Below are 13,886 nucleotides of genomic sequence, written 5' to 3'. Positions count from 1 at the left end.
AAACCCTGCAAGAGTCAAAATAATGCAAGCAGATGGCAGCAGCAGGCTGGGGGGGATTGTTTATTGCACTGAATGGAGCATATACGATTATCTGCCTTGTGGGCAGGCAGTATATGTGTGCGTTTGGTGCATGCAGCTCCTGGCCCTCAGAGGCTGACTATGGGCTCTGGAGACCAGAGTGGCTGAACTGGAGGAGCTCAGGGAGACAGACTAGACTTTATCAGACACAGCAGAGCAGGCCAAGCCCCAGTCTGGCAGCCTCTGTGCTGTTGGAAAGGATGAAAGTCTTGGGGAAGGAGAACATCAAGCTGGAACACAGGGAAATGATCCCATAGATGCAACCCTTTTTCCCAATGCTGTCATGGTATCCTTGTGCACTGAGGACACCCCTCTGGGGGAAGGCACCCTGGTAGGAAGAAACAGAAGACAGTAATGGGGGATTCAGTTATTAGAAGTATAGAGAGTTGGGTTGTGATGACCGGAAGGGGCAGGGGGGTCTAAGGGCTCTGGCCACGGAGGGGAGCCAGGGGGTCTCAGGGTTTGGGCTACAAGGGGAGGGGGGCTTGGGGCTCTGGCTAAGGATGGGGCAGGGAGTCTCGGGGCTCCGGCTGTGGGGGAGGAGCAGGGGGTCTCAGGGCTCTGGCCATGGAGGAAGATCGGGGGGCTTGGTGCTCTAGCCATGGCGGGGGGAAAGGGGGCTTGGGGCTCGGTCTGCGGGGGGAGGAGATCTTGAGGCTCAGGACCGTGGCAGGGGAGTCTCAGGCTGTGGAGAGAGGGAGGGGGTCTCGGGGCTCTGATCACAAAGAGGGGGATGAAAGGGGCGGAGCCTGGGGCTAGCCTCCCAGAAGTGGGCTCCACCTGCCCCCCATGAGGAAAGGGCTAAATAAGAAGACAGAAAAAACTATCACAATGTTACTACACAAATCCATGGTATGCCCACACTTTGAACACTGCGGGCAGTTCTGGTCGCCCCATCTAAAAAAAAATAGAATTAGAAAATGTACAGAGAAGGGCAACAAAAACGTTTGGACGGATGGAACAGCTTCCATGTGAGGAGAGGTTAAGGAGACTGGGATTCTTCATCCTAGAAAACAGATGACTAAGGGGTGCTTTGAAAGGGTCTACGAAATCATGAAAGGGGGCCGGAGAAAGTGAATAGAGAAGTGTTATTTACCCCATCACATAACACAAAAACTAGGGGCCACCCAATGAAATGAACAGGCAGCAGGTTTAAACAAACCTGCTTCACACAACGCACAGTCATCCTGTGGCCTGTAGCCAGGGGATGCTGTGAAGGCTAAAGGCAGGGGCACCGGTACCATAGGGCAGGGAAGGCTAAGTCTCCCCTACCCTAGGCTGTGGCCCCTCCCATGCTGCCCCCCCCAGCAAGTGGGGGTTCAGCTCCCCAGCCCTCCCTGGAGCTTGGCCGGTGCTTGGGCCAGCCGGGGCAGGACGGCTGGAAATCCTCCAGCCAGGTGGGGAAGGGGTGCAGGGGGAGCTGGGGGCTCAGGGGCGGGGGGCACTGGGCGTCACCCCCACTCTGGCTGAAGGGGTCAGACGGAATGAGAGACGTTCCTGGGGGGCAGGTCTGCCAATGGCTAGGAGCCAGAATGGGCAGGCCCGAGGCCCCCGCTCCTGGGGCCCCCCCGCCCCAAGCTAGCGCTGGTCAGTCGATACATCGCCCCCTCCGCCCCCGCGCTGGCCCCTTGCTCTGGCGGGGGGGGTCACAGAAGCAGCTAGACCCGCCCCCCCGACCCACTCTGCCCCAGCCGGCCTGCCCCCCGCAGCCCCCCAGCGCTCCGGGCTGGACCCGGGCCGCTGGGGCCTAGCGGGCTGGGCGCGCCCCACACTGACAGCGGGGGGGGAGGGGCGGCAGCACCCGTGGGGCACAGAGAGACCGAGGAGGGGGCGGGGACCGTGGGGGAACTGCGCGCGCGCGCGCTGCCGAGGAGCTCGCGCGCGGTCCCGTCGGTGGGGCGCGCGGGCGGCGGGTGCGCAGGCGCTTTGGGCGCCTGTGTCCGGGATGGCGGGAGCGGAGCCGGGAGTCGCGGCCGCGCCCCCCGCGGAGGAGCCGGGCTCGGGGTCGCTGTGCGCGGCCCCGCTGCGCCTGGCGCGGCTGCCCCTGGCCCGGGTGAAGGCGCTGGTCAAAGCCGACCCCGACGTGAGCCTGGCCAGCCAGGAGGCCGTGTTCGTCCTGGCCCGCGCCACGGTGAGGGGCGTCGGGGGGTGATTGCCCGGGCCCAGGTCCGCCGCCCCCTTCTCCCTCTGCCCGGCAGCCCGGGGGCTCAGAGGTTGAGGGAGCGCCCAGAGGTGGGGGTGGGGTGCCCGTGGAGGAAGCAGGGTGCCTGAAGGGAACCCCCGGAGGTGGGGGGGTGCCCATGGGAGAAGTGGGGTGCTTGTGGGGGGAGCGCCCAGAGGTGGAGGTGGGGTGCCTGTGGGGGAAGCACCTAGAAGTGGGGTTGGGACACCCATGGGAGAAGTGGGGTGCCTGTGGGGGGAGCACCCAGAAGTAGGGTTGGGGTGCCCATGGGGGAAATGGGGTGCCTGTGGGGGAGCACCCAGAGGTGAGGGTGGGGTGCCCATGGGGGTAGTGGGGTGCCTGTGGGGGGAGCGCCCAGAGGTGGGGGTGGGGTGCCTGTGGGTGGAGCACCCAGAGGTGGGGATGGGGTGCCCGTGGGGGAAGTGGTGTGCCTGTGGGTGGAGCACCCAGAGGTGGGGATGGGGTGCCCGTGGGGGAAGTGGGGTGCCTGTGGGGGGAGTGCCCAGAGGTGGAGGTGGGGTGCCTGTGAGGGGCTGTAGGTCTATCCTGTTTCTGAACTTTGCTTTTCCTCTTGTGTTACACTCTGACTCTCTTCCCCCATATCTTCTATCTCTGACTTTCCTCTCCTCCCTCCCTCTGGCCTGGTCTACACTACGCGTTTATACCGATTTTAGCAGAGTTAAACCGATCTAACGCTGCACCCGTCCACACAACGAGGCCCTTTATATCGATATAAAGGGCTCTTTTAAACCATTTTCTGTACTCCTCCCAGACAAGAGGAGTAGCGCTGAAATTGGTATTACCATATCGGATTAGGGTTAGTGTAGCCGCAAATTGACGGTATTGGCCTCCGGGCGGTATCCCACAGTGCAGCACTGTGACCGCTCTGGACAGCAATCTGAACTTGGATGCACTGGCCAGGTAGACAGGAAAAGCCCCGCGAACTTTTGAATTTCATTTCCTGTTTGGCCAGCGTGGAGAGCTCTCCAGCACAGGTGATCACGCAGAGCTCATCAGCACAGGTAACAATGCAGTCTCCTGAGAATCGAAAAAGAGCTCCAGCATGGACCGCACGGGAGGTACTGGATCTGATCGCTATATGGGGAGAGGATTCAGTGCTAACAGAACTCCGTTCCAAAAGACGAAATGAAAAAACATTTGAAAAAATTTCCAAGGCTATGATGGAGAAAGGCCACACCAGGGACTCAGTGCAGTGCAGCGTGAAAGTTAAGGAGCTCAGACAAGCCTTCCAGAAAACCAAAGAAGCAAATGGAAGGTCCGAGGCAGGGCCGAAAACATGCCGCTTCTACACTGAGCTGCATGCAATTCTAGGTGGGGTCCACCACCACTACTCCCCCCTTGTCCGTGGATTCCGAGGTGGGGGTGGTAATCTCAGCCATGGCTGAGGATTCTGCGGACGGGGAAGATGAGGAGGAGGAAGAGGAGGACGAGCTTGCAGAGAACACACAGCACTCCATTCTCCCCAACAGCCAGGAGCTTTTTTTCACCCAGATGGAATTACCCTCTCAGCCTTCCCAAGCCAGTAGCCCAGACAATGAAGCCATGGAAGCGACTTCTGGTGAGTGTACCTTTGTAAATATAAAACATGGTTTAAAAGCAAGCGTTTTTTAATGATTGATTTGGCCTGAGGACTTGGGATGCATTCGCGGCCAGTACAGTTATTGGAAAAGTTTGTTAACATGTCTGGGGATGGAGCGGAAATCCTCCAGGGACATTTCCATGAAGCTCTCCTGGAGGTACACCAAAAGCCTTTGCAGAAGGTTTCTGGGCAAGGCAGCCTTATTCTGTCCACCATGGTAGGACACTTGACCACACCATGCATGTAGCGAGTAATCTGGTATCATTGCATGACAAAGCCTAGCTGCGTATGGTCCCGGTGATTGCTGGCATTCAAGCAACATCCGTTCTTTATGTCACTGTGTTATCCTCAGGAGAGTGATACCGTTCATGGTAACCTGGTTGAAATTCAGGAATTTAATTAAGGGGACAGAGATGGCCATTCCTACTGGGCTGTTTGCCTGTTGCTTAAAAGAAATCCTTCCTTGCAGATAGCCGAGGGGGGGTAATGGTGCTGAGCTTTTTTGCTTTTGGCTAGCAGGGATCTTCCCTGCTACCAGCCATGCGGTGGAGGGGGAAGGGCGGTGATTAGCAGTGATCTTCCATGATACCAGCCACACGGTGGGGGGAGGGGTAAAGTGATCATCCCAGAGAATTGGATGGGCGGGGGTGGTTTCTGCTGCTGCATGTTAACAGGAAAGAAGCAGCACTGAACGGGCTTTGCTTGGTATTTGGGAAAGGAGGGCACTGTGTATATGAAGGCTGCAGAAGCCGAAAGACAATGGCCTACCATGGACGCATGCAAGCTGAATTCTGATGCCCGGACCTGCGTCTGTGAGATCTCTAACACCAGAGCCGCAGGCACTCAATATTAAGATGCAAAATGCGACCTTGTAGTGAAATCACATGTGCTGTGTAAGGTGAATAGTGTTGTTCACTGTGAAAGAGTATAACCATTGTTCTGTAAAATGTATCTTTTTTAAATACTTCTCTCCCTTTTTTACCTCCCTCATGCAGCTGCAAATTTTTCAAGCCTCCCTACTCCATCCCAAAGGCTATCTCAGATAAGGCGGAGGAAAAAAAAGACATGAGACGAAATGTTCTCGGAAATCATGGAAGTAACCCACAATGAAAGAGCTCATCTGAATGAGTGGAAGGACGTGGTATCAGATTACAGGAAAGATGCCAGTGAACGTGAGGACAGGAGGGACCAATGTGAGGAGAGGAGAGACGCTCGAGATGAGAGGTGGCGGCAGGAAGATCAGAGGTGTAGGCGGGAAGATCAGCGGTGGTGGGATGCAACGGTGGGGCTGCTGCGTGATCAAACTGACATCCTCCAACATCTGGTGGAGCTTCAGGAACAGCAGCAGAGTCACAGAGTGCCGCTGCAGCCCCTGTGTAACCAACCCTCACCACTCACCATGTTCCATATCTTCCTCACTCAGACGTGTAAGAACGCTTGGGGGAAGGCTTCGTGCACCTGCCCACTCCACCCCCGTGGACAGCCCAACCAAAAGGCTGTCATTACTTTGAAATATTTTTAGTGGCCTTTTCCTTCCCTCCTATCCTCCTCCCAAACCACACCCAGGATACCTTGTCAGTTCTCTCCCTCTTTTTATAATGACTTTTTAATAAAGAATCCATGATTTTTAAACAATAGTGACTTTATTTCCTTAAGCAAGCTGTAATCGAAGGGGGAGGGTGGGTTGCTTACAGGGAATGAGTCAATCAAGGGAGGGGGGGGTTCATCAAGAGGAAACAAACAAAACAGTCGCACTGTACCCTGGCCCGTGATAAAACTCGTTTTCAAAGCTTCTGTGATGCGCACCGCTTCGTGGTGTGCTCTTCTAATTGCCCTGGTGTCTGGCTGCGCGTAATCAGTGGCCAGGTAATTTGCCTCAGTCTCCCACCCCGCCATAAAGGTCTCCTCCTTACTCTCACAGAGATTGTGGAGCACACAGCAAGCAGCAATAACAAAGGGGACATTGGTTTGGCTGAGGTCTGAGTGAGTCAGTAATGTGCGCCAGCGCGCCTTTAAATGGCCAAATGCACATTCTAGCACCATTCTGCACTTGCTCAGCCTGTAGTTGAACAGCTCCTGACCACTGTCCAGGCTGCCTGTGTATGACTTTATGAGCCATGGCATCAAGGAGTAGGCTGGTCCCCCAGGATAACTACAGGCATTTCAACGTCCCTAACTGTTGTTTTCTGGTCTGGGAGGTCATTCCCTTGCTGCAGCCATTTAAACAGATAGTGTTCCTGAAGACGCTAGCGTCATGAACCCTTCCTGGCCATCCCACGTGGATGCTGGTAAAACGTCCCTTGTGATCCACCAGTGCTTGCAGCACCATTGAAAAGTACCCCTTGCGGTTTACGTATTGGGTGCCCTGGTACTCAGGTGCCAAGAAAGGGATATGGGTTCCATCTATCGCCCCCCCCACAGTTAGGGAATCCCATTGCAGCAAAGCCATCCACTATGACCTGCATGTTTCCCAGAGTCACAATCTTTCGTAGCAGCAGCTTAATGATTGCTTTGGCTACTTGCATCACAGCAGCCCCCACAGTAGATTTTCCCACTCCAAGTTGATTCCCGACTGACCGGTAGCTGTCTGGCGTTGCAAGCTTCCAGAGGGCTATTGCCACTCGCTTCTCCACTGTGAGGGCTGCTCTCATCTTGGTATTATGGTGTTTCAGGGCAGGGGAAAGCAAGTCACAAAGTTCCATGAAAGTGCCCTTATGCATGTGAAAGTTTCACAGCCACTGCGAATCGTCCCAAATCTGCAAAACTATGCGGTCCCACCAGTCTGTGCTTGTTTCCCAGGCCCAAAATCAACATTCAATGCCTAGAACCTGCCCCATTACCAGCAGGATCTCCAAAGTGCAGGGGCCCGTGGTTTGAGAGAATTCTGTGTCCATGTCCTCATCACTGTCGTTGCCGCTCTGCCGTAGCCGCCACCTCCTCGCCTGGCTTTGCAGGTCCTGGTTCAGCATAGACTGCGCGAGAATGCATGAGGTGTTTACAATGTCCACGATTGCGGTCTTGATCTGAGCAGAGTCCATGCGTGCTGTGCTGTGGCATTTGCACAGTTCACCCAGGAAAAAAGGTGTGAAATGGTTGTCTGCTGCTTTCACGGAGGGAGGGGTGAGGCTGTACCCAGAACCACCCGCCACAATGTTTTTTGCCTCATCAGGCACTGGGATCTCAACCCAGAATTCCAAGGGGCGGAGGAGACTGTGGGAACTATGGGATAGCTACGGAATAGCTACTCACACTGCAACGCTCCAGAAATTGACGCTAGCCTCGGTACATGGACGCACACGCCGAATTAATGTGCTTAGTGTGGCCGTGTGCATTCGACATTATACAATCTGTTTTACAAAACTGGTTTATGTAAAATCGGAATAATCCCGTAATGTAGACTTACCCTCCCTTTCTGAACTGCCTGCCCCAGGCAGTTTTAGCTCTTCAGTGAAGCTATGCTGCTCACTGACACCCTTGGATACCCAGTGATTTATATTGTATTTGGCATCAGGTCCGTTACTTACGCTGGTGACAGGCAATAGGTCCTGTTGTCATTTAAGCAACACCTGTTCCAGCCCCAATGGGAAACTGACTGGCAGGCTCTTTGGTGGCTGAAGTACTCTGTGCTTCAAAGACTGAAGAATTTAGAATCACAGAAATGTAGGTGGTCACGTTCAGTCCCCTGTGCTGAGGCACCATTGAGTAAACCTAGGCCATCGCTGACAGGTGTCTGTCCAGCCTGGTCTTAAAAACCTCCAATGACTGGAGGCCTATTCCACTTCTTAACTATCCTTCTAGTTAGAAAGTTTTTCCTAATATCTATGTTAATCTTCCTTGCTACAGATTAAGCCCATTACTTCTTGTCCTACCTTCAGTGTACGTGGAGAACAAGTGATCACCGTCTTCTTTATAACAGTCCTTTTATTTGAAGACTCGTGTCAGGTCCCGTCAGCCTTTTCGCACATGCCCAGTTTTTTTAATCTTTCCTTGTAGGACAAGTTTGCTAAACCTTTTATCATTTTTGTAGCTCTCCTCTAGACTCTTTTCAATTTGTCCATGTCTTTCCTAATGTGTGGTGCCCAAAACTGGCCGCATTACTCTGGCTGAGGCCTCACCAGTGCCTGTATCTGACATACAACACTCCTGTTAATATACCCCAGAGTGATATTAGCCTCTCTCATAACTGCATCATGACATTGGCTCATATTCAATTCGTGACCCACTGTAACCCCCAGATCCTTGTCCATTTCAGATTGTTTACTTTCATGCACAAGCAACAAAGAGCCTGCTCATCATCATCTCAGTGGGACCACTGGGCTCCAGCTCAGCCACTGCCCTGCTGGATGATCTTGAGCAAATCACTTCACTTCTCTATGACTCAGTTTCTCCATCTGTAAAATGGGGATAATGATGCTGATCTCATTTGTAAAGTCCTTTGAGGCATACTGACAAAAAGTGCTAGATAAAAGCTAGGTGGTGTTATTAATCTGCACTTCATAATTCACACATAAAATGGTCACTTCCATGTATGATTTACCTATAGGCAGCAGTAAGATCTCTGATTACTGAAACTTTTTTACTTTTACAAAACATTACAGAACACTTACTAGCGTATGTCCAAGTATTGTAAACATCCTCTCAAAATAAGTAGAGAGAAATACACTTTAAGGTACAGAATCTTTGCTTTTTCAATTGAGATTGATTTTGCAAATTGATGACATTGATCAGTTATTTGCAGCAAGTCTTTCCAGTTATTGGCATGAATTAGCACAGTTCTCTCCACTGTCTCGGCATACACAAGACCAAATCAGAGATGCCAGACTGTTGTGAAACCGTTGAGTATTCAAGAGGTGCTTAGTCAAAGATCAGAGCCTGATCCTGCTAACAACCAGCTGCATTTCAGGGAAACATTGTCCCCTGGAAGAACTTTTCATATATAATTTGAAACTGAAATAAACTTCTCTGGTTACAATGTAAAATGAGACTCTCTTAAAAAAATCTCCTTCTCTTCCTGCCTCTACCCCACAACAGCCTCATAGAGTTTGGGTGCTGCCACAACATGGGCCCTGTCCATGCCTCTTATTTTATGACAAAGCAAAACTGAAAATAACCTGTTTAGGTTGTACAGCTTCCCTGGTCACTGTTTGTCTGTTACTAGCAGCAATATTGGGTCGCAGAGGAACATGACTCTGAGATGATGGATGCAGTGGAGGATTAAGATTTGAAGTTAACTCTGGGCATGATCCAGTGAGGAGGCTGTCATACTACAAGAAGCAGGGGAAGGGACTTTCAGTGCCCAAGATACTGACTTGTGATGTTTGTTAATCTGACAAGAAGCCTGTGGCTGTAGGCTATGGCTTATTTATTATTATTTAACTGCTGACTGTGTGCTCAGCACTTTATGGGTCACAGAGCTCAGACAGTCTCTGCTCCAGGGAGATTACTGTTTAAACAAGAGACACAGAGAAGATAAGATGCTTTGGGAACAACAGAAGAGAGAATGACTAGGATTTTTTTTAAAAAGTGTTCATGTTGTTAACTTCGTTCTTTTGCATTGTGGAAGAAGTGAGCCATTAGGATGGATTTGAATGGCAAGAGAATAGTAGCTTGACAGACCAGACTAGGGAGGTTATTTCACGCATAGGAGGAGCATTAAAGGCAGGAGGCAGTTGTCAGAGACATGTTGGGAATTGTTAGGGAGCAGAGCAGTAAGAGACCAGTTTGTTAATGTAGGCAGGAGCTAAGATAACTTCCTTCTCAGTATCCCCTAGGAGGCAAACTAACGCAAAGGTGATGAGGAGTAGGCAGGGCATGACTCAGTACCTCTTCTGCAGCTGCCATCAGCTCTGTGGACACAGAGCTGGGAAGCATCCCATGGAGTGGTGCAGTGTGCACTCCGCTGTCCTGGAGAATTCCAGTAGCAATTTTGCTTGGGTTGCGCAGCTCTGTGCCACCTCCAAAATGAGCATGTGAATGAATTGCCCTGTGGGACCCTTAGAATGTTTCATTCAGGCACTTGCTGCCACTGGGGAGCAGTATCTCCGACAGCCCTTTTGCAGAGATTTTGACTGTATAATCTGGCTTCTGCTTTCATTCAATAGCCAGTCCATTTTCCGTCTCGGTTGTGAGACTTTTTCATTTAAATTAGTGCTGAGGCTTGTGTGGCTTTATTATGGTCTCTTCCAGGGCCCTTCGAGCTCTCTTTCACAGTTAACCTCACTAATTATCCTGTTTAACTCATCTTGTCTATTAGCTTCCTTCATTTTGTTAATGTCACTTATTCTTCCCAGCTGACAAAGTAGCCCAGAGGTGGGCAAACTTTTTGGCCAAGGGCCGCATCTGGGTATGGAAATTGTATGGCGGACCATGAATGCTCACAAAATTGGGGTTGTGGTGAGGACTCTGGCTGGGGGTGTGGGCTCTGGAGTGAGGCTGAGGATGAGGGATTGAGGGTGCAGGAGAGTGCTTCGGGCTGGGACTGAGAGCAGGAGAGAGATCAGGGCTGGGGCAGGGGGCTGAAGTGCAGGAGGTGGTCAGGGGTGCAGCCTCCGGGTGACGCTTCCCTCAAGCAGCTCCCAGAAGCAGTGGCATTTCCCCCCTCCAGCTTCCTCTGGTTCCCAGCCAATGGGGCGGGGGTGGTGCTTGGGGTGGGGGCAGCGTGCAGAGCCCCTTGGCTGCCCCTACATGTAGGAGCTGTAGGGGGGACGTGTCACTGCTTCTGGGAGCCACGTGGAGCTAGGGCAAGCCCCCAGACCCCGCTCCCTGGTGGGAGCTTGTGAGCCGGATTAAAACTTCTGGAGGGCCAGATGCAGCCCCCGGGCTATAGTTTGCCCACGCCTGGAGTAGCCTGTACTTTTCTCACTTCCTGGATTGTCATTGCAGGTTACCATGGTTTAGGGCAGTTAATTTGACTTGAAGACCAGTGGTGATCAGCTCTGAATTTAACTAGCATATAAAAATTCTGTATTCCTATGCCATGGAAAAAGTGGCAGAAGAGAATAAAAATCTCTTTACATGTACCCATAAAGGTGCAATCATTTAAGGGCTTGTTTTATGAGAAGTTTCCATTTGCTGATGGGATCAGAAGACCTGATGCAGATTTGCTAGGTTTCACACGTGCAGTGTTAAAGCTGAATGTCACCTGTGCATGCTGGGGGACAGCATATGACAACCTGTCAGATGGACTCTTGCCAGCCAGCAGGAAGCTGGCCAATCTAATATTGAACGGGATAGTGGGTGCATCTTTTAAGAGAGCAAGATAAAGTTCTCCTTAACAACCTTGCTCAGAAAATCACCACTTGCTATTATTTGCCTTGTCAGTTACAACCTTGTCTCAAACTTTCTCTTTCTAGAGCACAACAGTCTTGCAGTTTAGTGTTTGTGAAACCACTAAGGGAAATTGTAGAAGCCCAAAATGCTTCAGCAGCTCAGTTTGCTGAAGGTCCTATGCTCCGTCATCTCCCTATAACAGGTTCTGCTACCTCTGCATTGCCTTCTTTGGCCAAGATAGGGATCTGGATGTCACAAGCTGGGTAAGACTCAGCCCGAACTTGAGGATGCTGGAAGAGAGAAGAATCTGGAGAGTTGGTAGAAGGTTGTTTACTCCTTCTGTTAAAGTTGCATGTCTGCCCTTTGTAAAGAATTCCACAACCTTGGGCTCTTGTAATTGAGATAATAGTGGTGGCTATAAGTGCTAAGAGGGTGCAGGCTTTGCTGCAGGAATCCTTTGTCACCTGGACACAGAATTGCTATAATGTTCTCAAGGCTATCCTGGAAGAGCACTTCGGAGATTTAGCTAGTGCAGAATGTGGCAACCCACTTTCTTAGTACATCAGACTGATGTGAGCACTCTGCACCTCTGCTCTGCACTCGATTCCAGCTTGCTTCTGGTGGCAGTTCCAAGTGTCATCATCGATAAGCTGTAAATGGCCTGTATAATAGTTACTAGAAAGACCATCTGTCTTTCTGAGCCCTGATGAGATCAGCTGAGCTACAGTGGTTGGGCTCTTGTGGTCTGGTGTCTGGACAGTGGAGAGTGTCCAGCTGTGGAATTTGTTCGCTCTTCTGATCAGTCAGAGCCTGAGTTTCATGTCCTTCAGGGCACAGTACAGGATGTATTTACTTGCTGCAACTAAGAAGCTCATTTGGTGGTAGGTGGAGGTACTTTTAGGTAGGTTATTCTACATTGTCCATTGAAAGTAGTGCAGATGCGATTGGCACTCAGAAGGTGCAGTGATGGGCAGTTGGTAGCTGGTATCCCTGACAAATACTTAATTTGGATAGCAAAGCCTGCTGAGCTCAAATCATCAAGTATCATAATTAGCCCTGAATGGAGTTGTCCTTTCCTAAAATTGGTTACCTCCTTAAGGGCAAAGGCATGTTTTGATACAATTTTCTGTGATCTAGAGTATTGCTGATACTTGGGAGCCAAGAAGAATTTGCCAAATAAATCTCTTTGCAAGTTGCAGGTCTTGGGGTAGGAATATTAACCATGGGCCTCAGTAATCCATGAAAGTGAATAACTGGGTCACAGAATCAGAAAAGTATGTTGCATGTTCCAGTGTGATGTTTTGAGAGAGAAAAAAAGCAGGATTCACACTCCCTTCCCTCACCTCCAGATATACACAGGGACCTCTAAAGCCCCCCCCCCCAGCACCCTAATAACACTTGTCCCTGCTATGCAGGAATTGTCTAATTTAAAGGTTTCATTGAACATTCTTAGAGCTGATCAGAGGAAAGGGAGCATCAAAAGGGGGAGAGGGTGTAATTTTTTCCTTTAATCCTTTAGGGCTCAACTGTCCCGTCTGCTTGTATCAACAGATTGCAGTCACACCTTTCCCTTGTTGTAACAATCTGTCTCTTCCATCCTGCAGGAGTTGTTTGTTGAAACCATAGCTAAAGATGCTTATGTGTATGCTCAGCAAGGAAAAAGGAAAACTCTGCAAAGGAAAGACTTGGGTAAGAAGACCATTTTTGTTATGCTGACCTTTGTCAATAATGTTACTAGACTAAAGGCATTTTCCAGCAGATTCCATGTGTTTTGTGACATTGTAGGTGCAGATTTAAAACAGTATTATCTTGTTCCCAGAGATGAAAAGAAAAAAGCTCTCTTCTGCCAAATATTACATTGTAAAATATTCCCCCCTGTAGTCTCCAAAATGAATAAACCTATTTTTTAAAAAGTCATTGTTAAAATCATATGTTGATGTGTTTAAAATATCTCTGCACTTGAATTTGTTTATCTGTGCCAATTGTTTTCAATTCACTTTGTTTTACAGATAATGCCATTGAAGCTATTGATGAATTTGCTTTTCTGGAAGGTGAGTTTTTGGTTGGTTTAATTTTGTTTTAATTTTTTGCGGACATTGTCTCATATCGACAAGGAGAGCATTAAAATCAATCATTTGCAGATTTTTCAATTTTGACCTCAGTTTAGTAATAGCTAATGGCCCAACTAGAAATGTGTCACTTGTCTTGGTAACATTTAAAATTCAGCATTCAAAACACTGAATTGAGGAGTAAAATGGAACATCAGCAATGAAATACCTTTCAGGGAAATTTGTTCTTAGAATTTTGTAATCTGGTTAAGTTTTGATAAATTACAGCATCTTCCCTTGGCTGCTTGCAAACAAGGTTCCACTGTTTGTTCATGTCTACCTGTGCTGTCTGCCTTTGCCCCTTTTGAATTTCCGTTTGAATTTCTAGGTACTTTGGACTGATCTCACCAGGAAAGGAGTTACCTGAAGAAAGAGTCAGCGGAGTGGGGTGGCCCTTGGAAGACACGTGGCATGAGATTTTCAAATTAATCTAGACAAATTTTCGTGGAAGATGTGTGTCTGTTCCTAGACTACTTTGGAAATCTCAGCCAGAATGTATTGTAAAAAGCTTAAGTTGTGATAGTTCTTTATTTAAAATCCATAAATTTTCATACATTTTTGTATGTAATATGACCTCCAGCTCACATTTCAGAACCAGGCTCAGACTTTCACTGTGTAACACAGCAATAGCTCCGAATAGCCATGCTGT

At 49.8% G+C, this 13,886-nt stretch overlaps 1 protein-coding gene across 1 annotated transcript in view; it reads left to right on the top strand.

The window, feature by feature from the left end:
* Positions 1–1,964: 1,964 nt before the first annotated feature.
* The window catches only part of POLE4 (DNA polymerase epsilon 4, accessory subunit), a 37,784-nt gene continuing 25,862 nt past the window's right edge, over positions 1,965–13,886 (top strand). Inside the window, exons 1-3 of the mRNA XM_050933795.1 lie at positions 1,965–2,209; positions 12,734–12,818; positions 13,139–13,180. Of these exons, the coding sequence (XP_050789752.1) occupies positions 2,024–2,209; positions 12,734–12,818; positions 13,139–13,180 (313 nt within the window). The 5' untranslated portion in view covers positions 1,965–2,023. The remainder of the gene's footprint in view (positions 2,210–12,733; positions 12,819–13,138; positions 13,181–13,886) is intronic.

Source organism: Gopherus flavomarginatus, chromosome 24, assembly GCF_025201925.1.
Source record: "Gopherus flavomarginatus isolate rGopFla2 chromosome 24, rGopFla2.mat.asm, whole genome shotgun sequence".
NCBI lineage: Eukaryota > Metazoa > Chordata > Testudines > Testudinidae > Gopherus > Gopherus flavomarginatus.
Note: the sequence above shows the minus strand (reverse complement) of the source record. Positions and strands in the feature narration are given on the sequence as shown.